General features: G+C 41.5%; 1 protein-coding gene across 1 annotated transcript in view; it reads left to right on the top strand.

The window, feature by feature from the left end:
• The window catches only part of ZCCHC24 (zinc finger, CCHC domain containing 24), a gene marked incomplete at its 5' end in the record, with an annotated part of 93,991 nt that extends 77,991 nt beyond the window's left edge, over positions 1-16,000 (top strand). The window contains 2 exons of the mRNA XM_010160698.1: positions 5,036-5,200; positions 15,368-16,000. Of these exons, the coding sequence (XP_010159000.1) occupies positions 5,036-5,200; positions 15,368-15,481 (279 nt within the window). The remainder of the gene's footprint in view (positions 1-5,035; positions 5,201-15,367) is intronic.
• Positions 16,001-19,283: the final 3,283 nt, after the last annotated feature.

Below are 19,283 nucleotides of genomic sequence, written 5' to 3'. Positions count from 1 at the left end.
TGTTTGCTATTATTGCTTTTCTGCTGTATTTGATGAAGCATCCTTATAAGCAGGCCCTTACAGAGTTGTTCTAGGAAGTGGACCCACCTACCAGGGTCATGCTGACTTCATCTTCCCCCTGTGCTATACGCCTTTCAGCTGTGCAACACAAACTCGGGGGAAGAGCAGCGTTAGATAAACTGTTCCTCTGCATTTCACTTTGGGGGAACTCTGCCCCTTGTTGTTTATAACGAATCTAGTTTTAAGCAGGGTATGTGGGGGGTTTTGTTTTGCTTCTGCTGACTCTGCAAACTGATACTTTGAGAGAATTGTCTAGGAAAGGCAAAGAGTCCTTTGTTATGTCCATCACTCCCAAGTGATTTGGCAGATTCCTCCATAAGATGCACAGTCTGATAGGCTGTGAGAGCGCTTGGCTGGCCAGTTACCAGCAGAACTCCTCAACTTAAACACTTCTAAAATCTTATTATGGCCAATTTGTGGTTTTGGCAAGAAAGGAAGATGAAAAAGTGAGGCAGCTGGGTGTCAGTGAAGAGTGGAGTATCGATATCATTTTCCTTGCTGTGCCACACTAAAAATGGCTTTGCACCTACGTTAGATCTAGGTCAGGCAAATGCATGCACTGGCTAAGTAAACCGGCAAAGATGGCTTCATTTGTCTTAACGCTCACCTGGAAGATATCTTGCCGTCTCACAAATCAGAGGCTAAAGTCCTTCCATTTGGCTAACTGCTAGTGGACAGAGGGCTGGGTGAGGGGTTTTACAGAATCCATGCTGCTTCCCAAATTTAAGGCCAAAGAAGAGTCCCCTTCAGCCTCAGCACTAACACTGCCAGTCCAAGGCTGGCTGCAGTTTGTGCCTGAGGGCCATGAGGAGGGAAGGGGTTCTGGGCCACCACAGCTCCCACCCCGGGAATACTTTGGGGAAGGCTGTCTCTCCCTTCTGCAAATCCCCGCTCATTTCCAAAGTCAGAGCAGCCCAAAGAATCTTGTTACACAGGCCTAGATCTGGACATTGAGACATTCTTCAAATAACAGCTAGTTTCTGGTCCTTCCCAAAAATCTCTTTGGTTTTGATCATCCCCAAAGGCCCACCTGACCTAGCGGCTTTCAATAATCTTTGAAATGTCTGAGTGAAGATACATATAGCTGTTGGAAAGCCATAGAGTCAGAGAGCAGGAGAAGTGCTGGGAACTTTGGTTTTATCAAGTAAAACCTGTCAAATCAGCATTTAAAACAAAATATTTGCAACTCCTCAGACAAAAAGAAAGCAGAAAATGTAAAAACCTTGTCTACATTACAGTTTGTAACCTGGTTTGAATACTCCTTCAAACATGGCAGGACAGGTTCCACCAAGCTTTTGCAGCCAAGGGTAGAAACCAAGGCAAAGGGCCTAAAGGCAGCGGGACAACCTATGTTAACATGGTAACAACACAATATTTTGCAGTTATGCATAGGGGCATAACTTTGCCAGCTTAACTCAGAACATTAATAAAACTCTATCTGCAGAAAGATTAAGAAAAGATAATGCTCAGGGAAGGAATTGCAGGACCTAAACACCAACCAAGGTTTATTATTGAACACCATTCAAATCAAGCTGGGGTGGGGAGAGAATAGGAGGTTAATGGTTTAAACAATGTAAATCCCACATTTGCTAGAGTAAGAGTCTTTAGGCTAGTACCAAAAGACATACTGTATCTTCATGCTCTTTTTTGGCACTTAAAAATAAAACTTTGGTGAAAACAGTTCTTGCCCTCTAGCTGGACGAGCACTGAGACACCTCTGTCACAGAGCGACCGGGTGCTGCAGCACCCTGCCGGGCAGGGCTGCCTGCTACTGCGCCAAGGAACAGGCTGCTTCTTGGAAATGTTTATGCAACTCAGCTGTGCTGCTGCTGAAGCCACAGACACAAAAAAAGAAAACACCCAGCCTCAGACCTCTCAGGCCATTAGTGTATCTCGCTCAGGTTTTGCCTTCCACCAAATACTGTCAAATTTATGTTTTGTTTGGACCTGAAGGGTGGAGGGAGTTGGAGAGTTGCCTTTGCTGCTGTCAGTCCTTCCTAATAATGTCTCTCACTAGAGAAAATGAGCTTGTTTGTTTGAGAATCCAGATTCCCTGTGGGGCACAGTTTGGGAAACTGAAGATATGGGAAGGAAAATAATATCTGTTAGGGCAAAGTATAAGTATCCATAAAGCAGAATAGCAAAACACCTAGAGAGAATGTTGTCGCTTTGCCAGCAAACTAATTAAAGTCACTGGCTGAGAAGGGAGCTGTGACAGCCGAAAAGTTCAAATAAAAATAAATCAGAAGTTTAGTCTAGCAATTATAACAGGAAATTACCGCCCAAGTCAGGGCTCCTGTGTTCTTTCCCTGGTTCTGCTTCCGGCTTAGTAAGCAAGTTAGAGAAGCCAGATTTTAAAAGTAGCTTCTAATTTGGAAAGCCTCCATTTCTGATGCCCAGCTGTACACACAGAGGATTTCATCAACTAGCATCTTCAACTAGCATCTGATGCCCTCCTGTGCTTTTTTGAGAGCAGAGCATTTCAGGGTATTGGCGTCTCTGAAGTCAGCTACCTGACCTGGAGAAACCTACAGTTATCAGCTTACTCAAAGTGGCCATCTCCAAGAGCTTCCCCTGTCTGCAAATCGTGACTAGCAAGACATATTGCTGTGGGAGTCTGATGTTTAAACGCTCTTTATGGCTGACATAACATATTGCAGTGGGAGTGTTATGTTTAAATACTGTTTGTAAACATTTACAAGACTTCAGGCACCTTCTGTCTCCAAAGTCAGTGCTGTCACTTTTGGAAATAACGCACTCCGTGACCTGCACCTTTTCTGGAAGGACTGCTTCTTAAGTAGGGGCAGTGAAGCTGCATTTCCAGGTCTGACTGCAGGAGGAGTTTGAGTGCAGCTGAAACTGAGAATCAGAAATAACTCCTCTTACTTTCAATAACATAGCTTCGATTGAAACTACAAATAAAGCAATCTGACTCCTTGGGAGGAAGGGAAACGTCTCTCAATCATGGGAGCTCTCTGTACACACAGTTCCTATTCAACTCCATGAGAATTTCTAAATGAAGAGAGCATGTGGCTCCTTCTTACTCGGACCTGAGTTGTGCTACAAATTCCTCAGAGGCAGAGCCAAATTAAATTTCCAGAATAAGGATGTCTCCATAAATTGACATTTCCCTGCCCTACATTCGATTAAAATCTCCCGTCCTTATCAAGGGACACACCATGGATCAGAGGATTACACTCTGGGTGCCTGCCAGCACTCATGTAGTCATGGCAGTCCAAATGTTTCTCATTATACCAATGAACATTTTTCTTCTTTGCAATACTTCTGTGTGTATATGTGTCCTAGTGCCAGTTTCGTCTTTGCTATGGGCCAGAATATTTACAGTGGCTTGTCCGATTGAGTGTCATACAGCAAATTATTACGGGTTTGCCTATTTGTAACAGAGGATGCTACTGCATCTGATCTTCTAAAGAAAAATACTGCTACACTGAGGAATTAGTGTGAAAAAGAGAATGTTGTTTATTGACACTGCAGGTGGGGAAAAAAAAAAAAAAGAGGAAGGTGGGAGGGGCAGAAGAGAGCCCAGAGTAGGATTGGGGTTCCCGTTCTCCTCTTCTGCCCGCTATCGTGCAGGGGGGAGTGCACTCAATGTTCCTTTCTCTCTTGCTCCCACGTGTGACCCTGGAGGTAACAGAGTGTACACTGTCTCCATCAGCCACGGGAGCTCGAGTCTTGGAGCTCTGGCCAGGCTCAGGTCTTCTGCCAACCACCTGCTTTTACAACCCGTGTTTTCACATTGAAAGCAGTCTGAATCTATGCACTGAGAAATCATAAAAGCTCCTGAAACAAAAAACAAACCCTTCCCCATCATGATGGGTAATTTAACTTCTGTAAACTTCATCTGGGAATGAAGTTTAAAAAAAAGCCAGAGAGGCATGGCGTAGAAATAAATCACAAAGAATCCTTTGATAGGTGATCATACCATTCTGCCATGAAAAAGTATCTCCCTCTAGGCAACAATAAACAAACTACAGCGAGTACAGGGGCAGTATTTCAACACCTGCTTGAGACTCTGGGAAAACAGCTTCATCTTCACAGCTATCTTCAGGACAGCTGTATGCAGCACTCTCATCCTCACCTTAAATATTAGCACATTCTGTACCCTATTATACTTTTGTTAAGTACAACACACAGTTTTAATGAGTGTATTTAGAAAAAAATAAAAACAGTATTTGCATAAGGTCACTGTCTACTCTACTAACTTCCCTAGATAGAAAGACTTTCTTTAGGGGACATTTAACATTTAGACATCACAACAGCCCATTATATTTGGGAATCCCTTCCTGTTTTTTTATAAATCAGTGAAACATTATTTACCAAGAGCAACAAGAAAAATAATCTAATGAAGTTAATGAAATTAATGATTTCCAGTAATCAAAAACGTGTCTTCCCTTCATGCTATTGCTTCCCTTCACTCCCTTCCAGTTTGCACTCTAATATATAATAACAGTGCATATCCACATACTAAGAAATTGTCCATATTTCATTGTTCAAGGGCTGTGCAAAGCTAACTTATAATAAGTTTTCTGACTGCTAGGTTCTGCTGGGGAATATGCAAGATCTAGTGAAGAAATACAGTCCTTCACTAGCAAGCTCCTTCTCAAGATGCTATATATAATGCTAGCACTACATACTCAGTAGTCATGATCTTACTATGAAATGCTTATCAAAACTATTCATTGCAAAAAGCACACAGGAATATTTCTAAATATGATGTTCAGTGTCAAAAGTGTTACAAGCCTGCTTGATCTTTTGAATACTTCTCACAGAAGTAACTCTCAGAACTGTTAAACTTGAGCTTCAACATAAGAACTCTTCTTTAAGGGATATAACCTTCATGGCTGTCTCCAGTATCTTTTGCCCAAAGTTTCCTAATTAAAAAAAAAAATTATTTTTTAACTACTTCCCCACACCCCTTTTCAGTCATTCATCTCAACTTCCCTTTGTTTTGTAGGCTCGTCCAAAAGGAGAAGGCCTGACTCCATACCAGGGCAAGAAACGCTGCTTCGGTGAATACAAGTGCCCCAAGTGCAAGAGAAAATGGATGAGTGGAAACTCCTGGGCTAACATGGGACAAGAATGTATCAAGTGCCACATTAATGTTTATCCTCACAAACAGGTAGGTAAAGTGCAGACCTGCTAGCAAACAGGCTGAGAACCAGGAACGCTCATAAATTTTCAAAGTATGGGTAAGACTTAAACAGGACTTGACATGGACTACAACACACCACAGAAGATTGTTCCCCTGATGAGCTGCTGTCCTCAGTCCTGGCAATCTGGACTGATGTCATCAGAGTGGCAAAATCTGAATGTCCTACCTTTCAGTAAAAATACCTCCAAACCAAAATCTTTACTTGCCTTTATTATGGAAACAGACTGTGGGGCCTTACAGTCTGAGACTGGGTAAAACAGATTCAGCAGTAGCAACAGGCCTCCTAGTTCTTATACTTCTCTTCATATGTACACTAATTTAATGTTTCATTCCACTGGTGTCAGTGGACTTATTTCACATGTCTACTACTCTTTTCACCTATTGAAATGATTGGATTTGGTTAAGGGGCTATGTCTAGTTATAAAGATTAGTGACAAAAGAAAACAATACTGAGATGACTCCTGCTTACAGAATTCCTTGGTTAATGACAGTAGAGCAAGACAGCCTGGTTCAAGAGAGCTTTCTTGATTTCCATAATACCAAGTGATGCCCAAGCAAAGAACTTCAAGAGAAAGCCTTTTATTAAGCTGAAAATATCCAGTCTGTAGCTCTGCTAGGAAAGCTCTATCTGCCATCCTATCAGCCATAGCTCACGATGCACGCAGCCCTGCTTCCTGCTCCCTCAGACTGCAGTTGCATCTATCCCTTGAGGTAATTTCCTGTGTTTCCAGCTCACGATGGGAAAACTGTCTGACAGTTCCTGCTTGTGTCCCACCAGAATTGGTTACAAGCAGTCAACCAGAGTTCAGTGGTCTTTAGGAGACAGACAGAACCACAACATGAGCTCACACCCCTTGTTTCCGTGACAAACCAGGCTACAGACAGCTGTCAAAGCTGAACTTGTATACAGAAAGTCACTTTTGACAAGCCCATGAAAAATAAATTTGGCCATCATGGAAAAGTTTGAGGGGGATTTCACAATATTAAAAAAAACTTGTTGTGGACAGAAAAGGTGAGAATTACTTCAAAAGAGTTTGGGAGGTGTGATTTGCCTCAGGTGTAATTCATCCTAGCTGAATCCCAGTAATAAACAGAGCTCTGCATGGGTCATGTTACCAGCTGCCTACTCAGAGATACTGCTCAAACCATAGACTAATCATTTGGATGTACTTGCAGTAGGTGCAAAGGAAATTCCATCAGGAGCCTTTAGGTGCCTCATAAGTTACCTAAGTGCTTGCAAAATTCCTATAAAAACCTCTTCCATGGGCTCATAAGGAACACTTCATACCGTTTCATGAGATTTGGAGGAGAGTGTGTCAGAAAAAAAAAAAAATCCTAAAGGGACTCTATTATGATGAAAAGGCAGAAGAATATTGAAATTCATTTCAACAAGCAGGAAGAGGAGATACAAATAAGTTTATTAAGCTTTATCCTACCCAGGAATATTAAATCAACTATATTTCCTCCTCTTTCACACATGTGCATATTCATTTAATTCTAAGGGCAAGATTTTGCTCAGTTTCTGTGGCAACCTGGCATTCAATATGCAGCCAAAATACTGATTCAGAATTGCTAGTACCTTGAAGAAATATGAATTGCAGTTAAAATGTGGTGTTTGAGGCCTGCCACACTTGTGTCAGATGCCTTGGTTTAAACTTGACATACTTCACTACAAGACTGATCAACCCTTCTTTCAGTCATGGGAATTGTCTACTTTACAATGAACTTGTACAATTCCGTGGCTGAGCCAGTGACTGTCTTGGATTCTGTTGGCCAGTTGAGGGGATATAACCCGTTCCCCTTTCTCTGGGTTAATGCTACTCTGATTCCAAACCTGAAAACAAGAGGTCATCTTTAGAAACTGCAGTCTAATTTCCCGGACAAAACTGTGACTGAAAACTATATTTCAAGTGGGAAAAAACAAGGACCTCTTTTTTAGTTTTGTGGAAGCATATATATGGAATGAAAGCTAAGCAATTCTCTTTCACTAACTTACATGAGACAACCTCAGAGCCTCCAAGGTCTCTGGTTCCTTGCCTTTGTTTAGACAGCTTGTGTAGACAACGGCACCAAAATCCAGGCTGAGCAATGAAGTGATTTATCACGTGAATGGAAGTACAGTCTTGAGGGTGAGAGAAATTACAAGACCACTGATTTATAACACAAGATTATAAATATTTACCTTGTTCTTCTAAATTCTTTCCACCATTTATGTTACTGTTCAAAGGGTCACAAGAAATTACTCAAGAGTATCCCATCCACACTATACAAGAGGCATTATAGACTTAGGAATATGTATATTTTGTAGTAAAGGATGGTTGCAAGTAGTCCCTTGGGCAGAGTTGCCCCTTGTGGCAGGGCTAGAGGAGTCTAATCTGCATGGTAGTACTAAAGTCAAAGACATACTGTGGAAGGGTTGCAGTCTACAGTGCTTCTGAAAGTTGTGCTTGCCTTAGAGCCATATACATGGTGTTTTCTAGGGAATAGTCACAGCATGTGCAGTGCAGGTTTCCACAGCTGACCCACATCACTATGTTGCCATGTCATTCCCTAAGGACACCATAAGTCAGGGTGTGGAAAAGCTTGGCTCTTCTTATCTATCCATGTGTTCATGTCCCACCAGTAGGTATTGCAGCTGTTTGAGATATTCAAGGCAAGAGTGCATTTCAACTAGGCTTCTGGATGTAAATAACTTGCAGCCAGTCATTAGTGCTCTTTCCCAAAAATTGAACATACAACCTTGAGTTGAAAGATTTTACAGCCTCTTGTCTCTGCCTCACCTTTGTTAGCCTCTATTTCTCAGCGTTACTATCATCAGTCTTTCTACTCTTTCTCATTCTTCCAGAGGTGACCTGTGATGCTTCTGGTTAAACACAGCAGCAGTAGCCAGACAGTAAAGAAAACAGCAGCAGTTCAAGCACAGAGCCAGCCGCAAAGGAGAGCTAACTCAGGCTGCATGAGGTCAGCGCTGCTTGCTTCTTCACAGAGCCCAGTGTTTGCTAACCCATACATGGGTTTTGTCCAAGCATCCAGCTCCATGCCAGACTCTCTCTAAACATCTAGAAGCACTCATCTGTGTGGTGTTACTCTACACCATTTTGGATAATATGCTCTACCTCGTCTCTTACACTAATGACTATTTTGTAAAAACACAGTGAAAGATATTTCATTAAGTCAAATATTTCTACTTTGAGAGTTAAAGCACAAAAAAAAAATTATTGTGCACGAGATTGAGTAGTTTTTTTTTTAATTAGCATTGCTACACCACCTTAACATTTTCTGTCTAAATTTCCTATTTATTCTTTAGATTTTGATTACCTTGTTGGCACCTACCACAGGAGAGCACTCGCTCATGTTTGAGTTCCTATGCACTTCTAGACGTTTTTAGCACTCTCCTACCCACCTGCAGTGCACTAGGGGATGTCCTAAGCTAATTATGTGCTCCTACTACCTTTATTATATGGGATCAGAGTATTTTCACTCTGATCTGAATCTTCCATTAGGCAGTATTTCCAACTTAGCTCATGTAAGAAAAGATGCTGCCTATCCCTCAAAGCCATGTTGTTCTTGTGCTATTTTAACTCCATTCAAGAAAAAAAATTAGAGTTGCTGTTTTGTAGTGTCTATTCTTCCACTGCAAAGTCACCACACTGTGTGATGTGATCATAGTACAAGTAGTCCATAAATGGATTATTTTTTAAATGTAACAAAACCCAGATGAACAGAAGTCTGACCTCCATTCAAGCTCAGACAGTATTTACATCTAGTGAAATAAATTATTTCTATTTCCAAACAATCTTGTCAATATTACTTCTTTGCAATGTGTTGGAATTCATCATCTCCTTATCTTCCTCCTTGCCCTACCATTTGGTCAACATTGTGACCTAACAGATAAAAAAAGGTATCTTCAACATTATTTAAAAAAATTACAGTCAGTTTATCAGCAGATGAAAGTCACTGTTGGTTGGTCAGCATTAACTACCCTTATGTCAAGTTACAAGAGCCTCCAAAACTACTAAAATTACTTAACTTTAAACAACTCAGACTGTCTAAAATCAGTCAGATGACACATCTCCCTGCTGAGGGCATATTATAAGAAGTCTCCATTCACAATAGTATATATAGCATGACAACTTACACCAGGTCAGATCAAGCTCCCAGTTTCCACATCTGATCCTGGGCAATAGTGGATGCTTACAGGAAGGCTTGGATATAGACAAGACACAGCAACCACCTCAGAGGATACTTTGCCATCCTCTGGTATGGCCAAGTGAGTATCTCTGCATTCCCCCAGTTTCTCACCAAATAGCTCAACCTCTGTAGGGTCTGTTCAATAGCTGAAACATAACCACATGGGCCACCAAGCCTTGCTACATCACCCTGCATATTGGAGATTAGGATGCTTTTGTTCCATTTAGGAGGAAAAAAAGTGAAATCCTTATTTCACCGTTGCTTGATATTCATTGCAGTGAATTAGGAATTTATTCTCAATTGCCAGGCTTGCCCTGTTCTCCAGTCCTCATCTCCATCTCTGTATTTCACCTTGCCCAATTGCTTTGCTTAACCTATGGACTTTTCAGTCCTGTAGGGCTCGTCCACACTGGTTCATGCCCATATACTCCCATGTAACTGGCTCAGGCAAGAATATCAGAGTCGTGAAGACAGCAATCTCCACTCTGGCTAGCTCTGGGGTAGCCGTTCAAGCACATATGCTGGGTCTGTGAATGGCTTGTGCAGCTATGCTCTAATCTTGATTTCCTATGCATACCTTTCATTAGTAGGTCCCTGGAGAGGAGAGCAGCCTCACTTCCCTGCCACCTGCTCTTTGTTCCTGGAGGCTCATTTCACTCAGGAAGCAATCCTGTGCCAATTCCCCACAAGGAATATCTCAATTCAGCCCTGAACTCTTACTCCACATAGCCTATCTATGAGAATGAGCTTTTAATCGCTCTGGGGCAGGAAAAGTCTTCTCAGCAGTTTTACAGCTGTGTATATACTTCAGAGTGCTCTACAAATACAGCTCTAATTCTCTGCATTTAAGAGAGATGGTGGAGCATGTATTGCAAGAAGTAACACAAGAGCCTGATAGCAGGGCTACTGCCATTCATTCCCCAACTCATAAACAGAGCAGGGAATCAAGGTGGCTCTCACACCTGAGCTGCACAACTGTTCCTCATCCCAAGGAGCTCAAGCCTTATTGAGGAGCAGGAGGCCAAAGAACTACCCTGACAAAGCTGCTCTATGACTATTCCAAAAGTAGATTCCTGGGTGGTTACTTTAGCTACTCTAAGCATGAACAGACTTCTCAGATGGGACTTAAACCTACCTCTTATTCTTCCAAGGAATTTGGATTTTGTGTTTGTTTATGCTCTTTCTTACCCTGCTCCAGCAACAGGGCCAGTCCTTAACAGCCATTCACTGGCAATCTTGGCACTGTAAGAGCCCAGATGCCAAGCTTTGAATTCTTGTTTTCTTCCCCTGCCTGCTATAGCAGCAACATCTGCGCCTGTGGTTGCTTCCTGGCTGGCCTCTTATCAAGGCTTCTTCTCTGACTTTGTGGCTAACTCCAGTGCTGTTTGTGATGACAGCTGTTGTGCTGGTGCAGAACCAGCCATCTGGTGACTGACTTGTCCTCTTGGACACTATTTTCTTCCAGCTGTCAGGAATTTATTGTTGGACTGGAAATAATTTGCTATGTAAATACATTCTTCATCGTATCCACGCTATTACTTCTATGGGCAATGCAGTGGTCCCATCACAGTTCCCATATCTGGGTGCACCCACAGCCAGCTCCTCTCAGTATAGGGAGGGATGGGTATGATCACTCAAGCCCAATGTAAGTTTCAACAGTTTCAGGCCTGGAAGTATGATCTTTTGACTCTTAGGATTTAATAAGCCCTCCCCAGCATGCCCATGCCTGTAGAAATACAGATCACCCCAGACCGCAGCTTCTCTGAACTCTCTAAAAAGAAATTTTTGCCACTTGGCTCACGTGGTTTGATAACCACATCCATTCCTAGCTAGCCTGTCTCGGAGGCACGCTGCTAACAGAGGCTGCTTGCTCTCTCTCCACATCATGCTTCTGATCTGCAGACTTCTTATCACTGCCCCTCAGATCCACAGTGACAACTGAAGGCCTCGTTAATGCCCCTGTTCCCCTCAGGCAGACAGAAAAACAGAGGGTCTGCTGCTCAAGAACGTACATTGCATTTCATCCTTTTTTTCCCACTGCATAATTTTTTATTGGACTGAAAATTTACAAATTCATGATAGTGTGTGTCCTGAGGGAAGCTATGCCTCCTTAAGACTGTTAACGTAACAATTATCCTACCAGCTATAGTTGTAGAAACCATTTCTATTCACATATCTAATCTGTCATTTAATCATCTCATTTGCTCCGTTAAGACTTGAGATAAGTCCAGGAAATTCTAAGGGTTTTCTTACATTTTAATTTTGATGCAATCCTTTATCCATCAGTGGTACAATCAAATTGTTCTGTTCTACAGAAAAAAAAAAAAATCTGTCTTCTAAATACAAACATAAAGGAGCCACATTATTCCATTTGGCTTCTTAGCAGAAGCAGTTTTCCTCAAGGATGTCCAAGTGTTGTTTTCCCTGACACCTAGCACTTCACAAAGGTGAGGTTTTTGGTTTGAGGGTTTGGGGGTTTTAACTGACTTGTGGGGAATGCAGAGTTCATTCAGTACATGTAGACTGGGACAGCAGTAGTTCACAATCAGAAGTTAATTTGCAGGACTGGAATTGCTGTATAAATTTCAATTTATTTCAGCTTCATTCCCCTGAGGCAACAGCCACAAGTCACTACCACCAAATGTTTTCCTGGTAGAGCTGCACAAGATTATTTCCACCCGGGAACTACCAGGAGAAAATTAAAGAAAGACGCACAAAAACGAGAATGTAAGCGTGTCCATCCCTGTAGTTTTTACTGAAATATGGACTGCCAAATCCTGGATGCTTGCATTTAAAAAAAAGACAATGAAATTGAAGTATTTATGTAAACTCTCCATTTAATGGAAAAAAGCATACCTTTCCCAGAGAAACATAGCAGGATTTTCAGTTTTACAAGTTCTATTTTACCTCTTTCCTTAGAAAGGAATTATTTTTTTCAGCCAAATAGCCTGTCCCTTTCTCCACACCCTCTCCAAATGCACAACTGAGTTTTCCATGCTACTGGCCTCTCAGCAGCAATACAGCACTCTTGCAACCTCCTCAGCTATTCATATTTTACGCATAATCCAGGCAATCCCCAAAACTAACGCACAGCCCGCAGCAGCCTGACCCTGCCGCACCCTCTTGCGCCAGCATCTCCTGCCACAATGCCAAAGCTGGTGAGAATTGTCCAAGGTCAGCCTGCGCCAAGGAAGTCAAACCTTGATGGAGACCCAGCTCTCTGGCTAACGTCCTACCCTTTTAGCATGGCGTAAGGATGGTTGCAAAGGTGTAAGGTTATTACGTTAACGTCCTCTACAGTTCATAACAGATGAATAGCGGTAGGACAAGAACAGTTGCTTCTCAGGGCTTTTGAAGGTGTTTTTTTGCCTTACAAGAAAACCATGAAGAGAAAACAGCAAATGGAGATAAGCTGGGACTTCATTTTATACAAAAGTTCTATTGAAGTGCTTTTGGGACACGAGCCACACAAGCACACTAGTTTCAAAGCTTCAGCCCTCCACCACCTCACCAGGAATGTGGCCCAGGCTCTGTTCAGCTCCGTTCCTTCCAGCTGGCCCTTGGCAACCTGCTTCCCTGCATTCGTAACCCCTCTCTCCCCAGCCCTGTGTCGTAACACGCTGGTAACAATAACATTTCTGAAATCGAAATGCTTTGCAGGCCAAAAAGCTGAGCTCAATCAACGCAGGGGGAAAGCAAACCACGGAGAGCTATTGTTTCTGAAAACCGTCCAAAAACTCTTGGCGCTGAAGGCATTCCCAATGTCCTTTGCACTATTTCCAGGAAAAATGATTCCCAAGGCCTTACATATTTAAAAAAAAAAAAAAATCTGGCTTATATCAATAAATAAACATTATAACTGCTGTATTTTTTCTCTTTAATCACAGCACATTGCATGTAGAAGCAATCAGAGCTGATACAAATAGCCTGTTTTAAGGGTAGCATTTCAAAACTCAAATTCTCTGTTGAGGAACATAAATTTACTCCTGGGACTCCTGAACCTGAACATCATCTTCGACTACATTTATGTAATGCAAGTTCTTGAAGAAAATTTGTGGGCAAATGTTGGTGGAATAATTGGCAGGAAAGGCAGAAGCATGGTTTCTGTAATTAAATAGACTTACTCAACTTGTCTGTGTTGGGGCAGAAGCAATGCCTGCACCAGTGGTTGGGTTGCAAGCCTAGAAACAGGATTGCTGAGTCTGTTCTCAAATCCTAACATGCTGACTTCCACAAGTCATTCAAAGCGCAGGGGTGTCGCATGGAGAGGTTAAAGGATTTAGAGGAAATGAGGGGTCCATCTACCTTCCTTATTTCCTACCTGATACAGGGAACCCCATTTGCAATTAAATTGTAAATGAAGTTAGACTCGATGGCATACAGTATGTGGCCCAGCACAGATGCAACTTCAGGCAATATCATGGTTAAGAACAGTGAATCAGTACCAGACCACTGACAGTCACCACTGAGTTACTCCCATATATTGTTGTTACTAGCTGTGCAATATAATAAGTGAGTTGCACTTATAATCCAACACAACCAAGTAAGAATTTGCAGACATCCCTTTTCCAGGATAATAGACTGTATTTTTTCTCATTTTAGCTATTCTGAGAGCTGAGAGACCCTTCTGTTCTCTGGATTATGAGCTGGTTTTGCAGTCTTACATAGCAAAAAGAAAAAAAAGCTTTGAATGTCTCGGTTCTTCCTATCCACAGGGTCTCAGGTGGGTGGCGTTGGAATGAGGAACTTATAAATGAAAACTTAGATGATCAGGAGATAAAAGAAAGGATTTAGGAAAGGTGTGAAAAAAATAAATGGCCTTATTTTGAAATTTATATCCACCCCCTGCTCCAAGAATCATATTTTGAAGAGATAAGCAAGAGTCTAGTATCCCTGTGAGAACAGCGAGAAGCTTCTGGTTTGTTTTCAGATTTCACCCACGTGTTGGCTCCACCACATTCCCATCGAGGAACCGCTGCCCTTTTGGGAAGGCACTGTGCAATGAAATAGTTTTTCAGGTACATTCACAAAAATGAAATTATGGCTTAGGGTATTTTTTTGGTTTTGCAAACAAATGGTGCACTTTATTATGTTTTGCCTCACATCTCTATCACCTCTCTATCTGTCAGCCTTTCCAAATGCTTAACCTTACTGCAATATTTAACATGGGCGTTCTATTTTCAGAATAATTGTGAAACCCTTTATAAGCCATGGAAAAATAAAGAACAAAGATCTACTTAAACTAAAACAGTTTCATTCCTTTGTTCAGCCAAATATACCTCCAGTGCTGTGATTTCACAAATATTATTAAAAATACATACTCAGTTTATTACACAGGTTCAGGGCAAAGGGCTGTGTGATGAGGTTGGGGGTGGTTTTTTTTGGTTTGGTTTTGGGTTTGTTTTTCTTTTTTATTAATAGCTTCACAGCTACTCTACTTCAAAGATTTCAGCCTTAAATATGGGACTGAGTATTGGGAAAACCTCATTTAGTTATGTAATATCTGTGGATGGGTAAGCCAGGTTTCTTGTCATAGCAGCTAATCCTAGCATTGGTAAACCCTGCTGGCATTGCTGGGTAATGGGATTCCCATGCTTGAGGCGTTAATGCCTCTGGGACATCTCAGTTACTGCAGCCAAGAGAACAAACTCTTCTGTGTTACTGCTTTTATAAATATGGTCCCCAGTTCAGTCTTTTCGTAGTTTGTCCACAACAAAGTTACCACCACCTTTACAAAGAAGACAGACATGAAATTGTGAAGCCATTCTGAGCCAATGCAGAGCTGAATGAAAAAGTATTTCATCTCTTCAGCAAAGAAATACAGTACCTTTATAGTGACTAGGAGAAAGCTCAGTTAAGCATAAAGTTAGGCTTCACATACATAGTAAAGAGTAAGAGTGCCAAAACCTTGGCTATAACCTGATTTACTTCCCTCCACTGCAGAGACCCCTGGAAAAGCCGGACGGCCTGGATGTTTCCGATCAGAGCAAAGAACATCCCCAGCATCTGTGTGAGAAGTGCAAAGTTTTGGGCTATTACTGCCGCCGTGTGCAATAAACCTTCGGAGTGGCCTCTTCCCGTCCCCATCATCCTTAAAGATCCTCTGGCAGCATGCGATCAACAGCAACACAACAAATGGAGATAAAAGCTAAAATAATTGCCAATATTGCCTATCTAATAATATGCCTTACCATTAATAGAATGTCACATTTCTCCTGTGCATGCACATGCATGCAACAGGTATTTACAGGACTATGATTGGTATACATATATATATAAATTTACATATATGTATGTACACACACACGTTACTGACAGTGTTCACAACAGAACCACGGTTTCAGGTTCTGCTGATTGTTTACACAGACCCTATATCATGGCCAGGTGGAATGAAGTACTATTCAATAGGCAAGGTATAATATTCACAAGGAATATATGTTATATGTATGGCTTTTGTAGAGGTTAAGTAACTGTGGGGCCAGTAATTGCAAGCACTCGCCCCTAACATGAACATTATTCCTATTGTATGACAAGACAAAGGAAGATGAAACAAGCCACAGCATAAAAGAAGGAAAATTGTTTTCCCACTTTTAGAAAGTCCCAGAGTTTGGTGCTGCTGCTTTCTTGGACTTTTTCCATTTGTTACCATCACTTGGGCAGGGCTCAGGCAAAATCGGTTTTGCAGGATGCGGCAAAAAAAAGTGAATAATTGTTTGAGGGTGTGGGTTGGGTAGAAAGGGAATACCATAACGGGACCCAGAGCATCAGGAAGGATTCCAAGAGGTTTTTGGAGGAGACAAAATTGGCTTGATTGTGAAACTAACAGATCCTTCTCTTGTCATATAATCCCACTGAAATAGTCCCTGTATGTCTATAGGCTGTTCATTAAGCCACAAGCACACAAAATTTACTGTGAATAAGGGGGGGATACATATACTTAAAACTGCCCCTAAAACCCTTAATTGAAATATTAGCCAAACTTACTATTTATAATAGTTTAAAGCCACTTTCTAGAAATATTTTTATGTCCTGTTTTCTACTGTACAAATTTGTTACAATATAAAACTTGTTAGCCATAAGGGTGTTACGAGGCATGGCGAACACTCTATATAACCTCCCCTCTTTATGTCTTCCTGAAACACCTACATACCTGCGCAGAAATGTAGGAGTTAGATTTCGTTGTCCCATTTCAGGTAGAACTTTGTGTAGGGGCATCCTGCTACAAAGAATTATTTCATCAGGGATTGGGAAATACCATGAACTGAAAGTACCTCGAGACAGTATCCTGTTTGTATGTCTACATAAGAGTACATTGGCAAAAGAACACAGCAAGCAATTCACTGGCATTATTCACTAAAAAATTACAGGGATAGTGTTTGTTGGGGTTTTTTTTTTAATTGACAATTTCTATTTTTATCAAGTTTCCTTTAGAGATTGGTGTGAATGATACTTAGTGAAAATATTTTAAATCTGAAATAACTTGATGTGAATTAAATTTGTTTTGAGGATTAATTCCATAACGTTAAGACAGAGAGGTTTTATGCTAAGTTATAGCAGGAAGGTACCAGTACCTACCGTCAAGCTCTTGTAAAGGAAGACTTACAGCGAGGATTCATATAGGAAATGTGAAGCTCTATACATTTGCTCTAGAGTGAAACTTTTGCCATTTCCCTGCTTTGGTATAAGCAGGGCCAAGTTGTTTCTGCTTATTCTGATGGTAGTGTCACATTCGTATCTCACAGATGTCATTCTTTATGGGTAGCCCGAGCGACCCAGCCTTCTGTTGGAGCAATGGATTAACACTGGGACTCCTGGCTTCTGACCACGGCTCTTCCATTAGCTCCCCGGTTTGGGGCAAGTCACAAGGTCCTTCTGGACCTCAGTTTCCCCAGCTGCAAAATGGGGATAATAATACTTTAGCATACCTACCTCACAGGAGAGTTGTGAGGTTTACTTAATACCTGTAAGTGTTTTGACATCACTGGATGAAAAGTGCTATGTAATGCTAAAATAGTATGAACTGAATTAATCCCTTCAAACCTAGTTTTACCCAGCTGGCAATTCCATCACCTAAAATAGCTGAAAATAACATTGAAAGTTAACACTAATAACAGTTCAGTTGCCTCAGTGAAGATACGCAGTTTTAGCATTTTGAAATGGAAACGCTTTCTTTTGCACAGACTCAGAAATTACTTGGAGGCAAATTCTCTGAACAAGGATACTAATCTGCCTGTACAAATAACAACAAGAAAATACACAGGCAAATCTAGGGGTGGATTTTCAAAGATTGACCTCTAGTATTAACCTTGGTATTTTGTCTCAAGCTCAAGTAATATTGAAAGAACAGTGTACTAAACCAGTTCTATTTTTAACACATGAGCACTTAATACATGAACAAAAAAAATGCCTTGATGCTTCACATCCAGCTAAAGGACATGTATAGAAACCCCCTTAGATGAAGATAAGGGAAAAAGGTATTTTACTTTCATCCTGAAACTAAAAGATGTTGCTATCAACCATGTTTTCTGTGTTGAAATAATGTCCCTCTTCTGATAACCACTAGATCAGTCAAACAGCAGATCCCTAGATACAGCCACATCAGTATACAGCACACCACCAGGTTCTGAACAAATGCCAAATAAAAGACACCATTATATGCAATTGTTGCTATTTTCATGACAATGCCCTGTTAAAAGTTGTTTATCCAGATTCAACGCTGCATGGCAATGCCTTTAGTTATGGATTTTTAGGTTGTACTTTAAGGTTCCTAAAAATACACGTGATAGACTTTAAAACAATTAATGTCTGTAGGTGTAGAATGATGTTTGTTAAAAGCCTACTTTTGAGAGTTCAGTGTGTGTATCATTGATACTTTGTATGTCTGCTGCCTAAGAAAATATGTAAGCAATATTCAGCATGTTTGAAATAACAAGGAGGAGGACAGATTTTCCCCTGCACTTCTGTCAGGGAAGAGCAGATGAACAAAACGCGCAGGAAAGCACGAAATGACACTGCCGTAGTTTGTACTGCCTAAACTCTTAGACACAAATCCGTCACGCTGCAGGATGCAGATGCAATCAGTTTCTGGGAGCCCCAGGGCTGGAAGCAGCTTGCTTGCCTTGCCATCCCTGCCCAAAGTGAGGTGGGAAGGGAGAGTAACTGGGGGTCACTGGGGAGCGGCCACAACCCTCCCACCTTTGCAGTCAGGGGGCTGAACTCCGGCTTCCCCCCAGCCATAGGAAGACATGCTCTTGTTTTCTGTCCTCACTGCACAGGGCTAAAACCTCACCTCCGTAACGAGCTGGTGCCTGGGGAGTGTTCCTCTGTGCCTCCCTGCATGAGGTTTGCTCGTAGGATTGTAGCATTCAGCCCCAGGCACTTGCCCCACTCTTGTCTGTATACAGTTTGTGGGTTGCTGGATAAACACATCCACATAAGTAACATACAATAGCATGTGGCCGTTGGCTTTTAGTTAATGGCACAGAAGGGAAATTTCTGAATTTTGATTTCAAAAAAAGAAAAAAAAAATTGACTACAAAACGTAAATTTCTCCTCTTCCCACGCCCCCAAGGTAATTCAGCTACAGACCTGACTCCAAACTAGAAAAAACTTTAAAATGTTGGGTTTTTAGTGAATAGAGGATGAGATGATTTACCCCTTAGATTTTTTTCTGAATGCTGTCTGATGTTCCCTTTAACCTGCTCTGCATTTGAACATCAGGCAGTAACCCTTGAACACATTTTTGCAGTCTTACCAGACGCAAAGCAGGCATCAGTGAAAAGGGTTTTAAATCAACACAGGCCTCCCTGAACTGAGTATTCCTAGGGGTTTACCCAAGAGAAATTTGGGTCTGTGCATT

The sequence above is a fragment of the Eurypyga helias genome, unplaced genomic scaffold, assembly GCF_000690775.1.
Source record: "Eurypyga helias isolate BGI_N326 unplaced genomic scaffold, ASM69077v1 scaffold15951, whole genome shotgun sequence".
Lineage (NCBI taxonomy): Eukaryota > Metazoa > Chordata > Aves > Eurypygiformes > Eurypygidae > Eurypyga > Eurypyga helias.
Note: the sequence above shows the minus strand (reverse complement) of the source record. Positions and strands in the feature narration are given on the sequence as shown.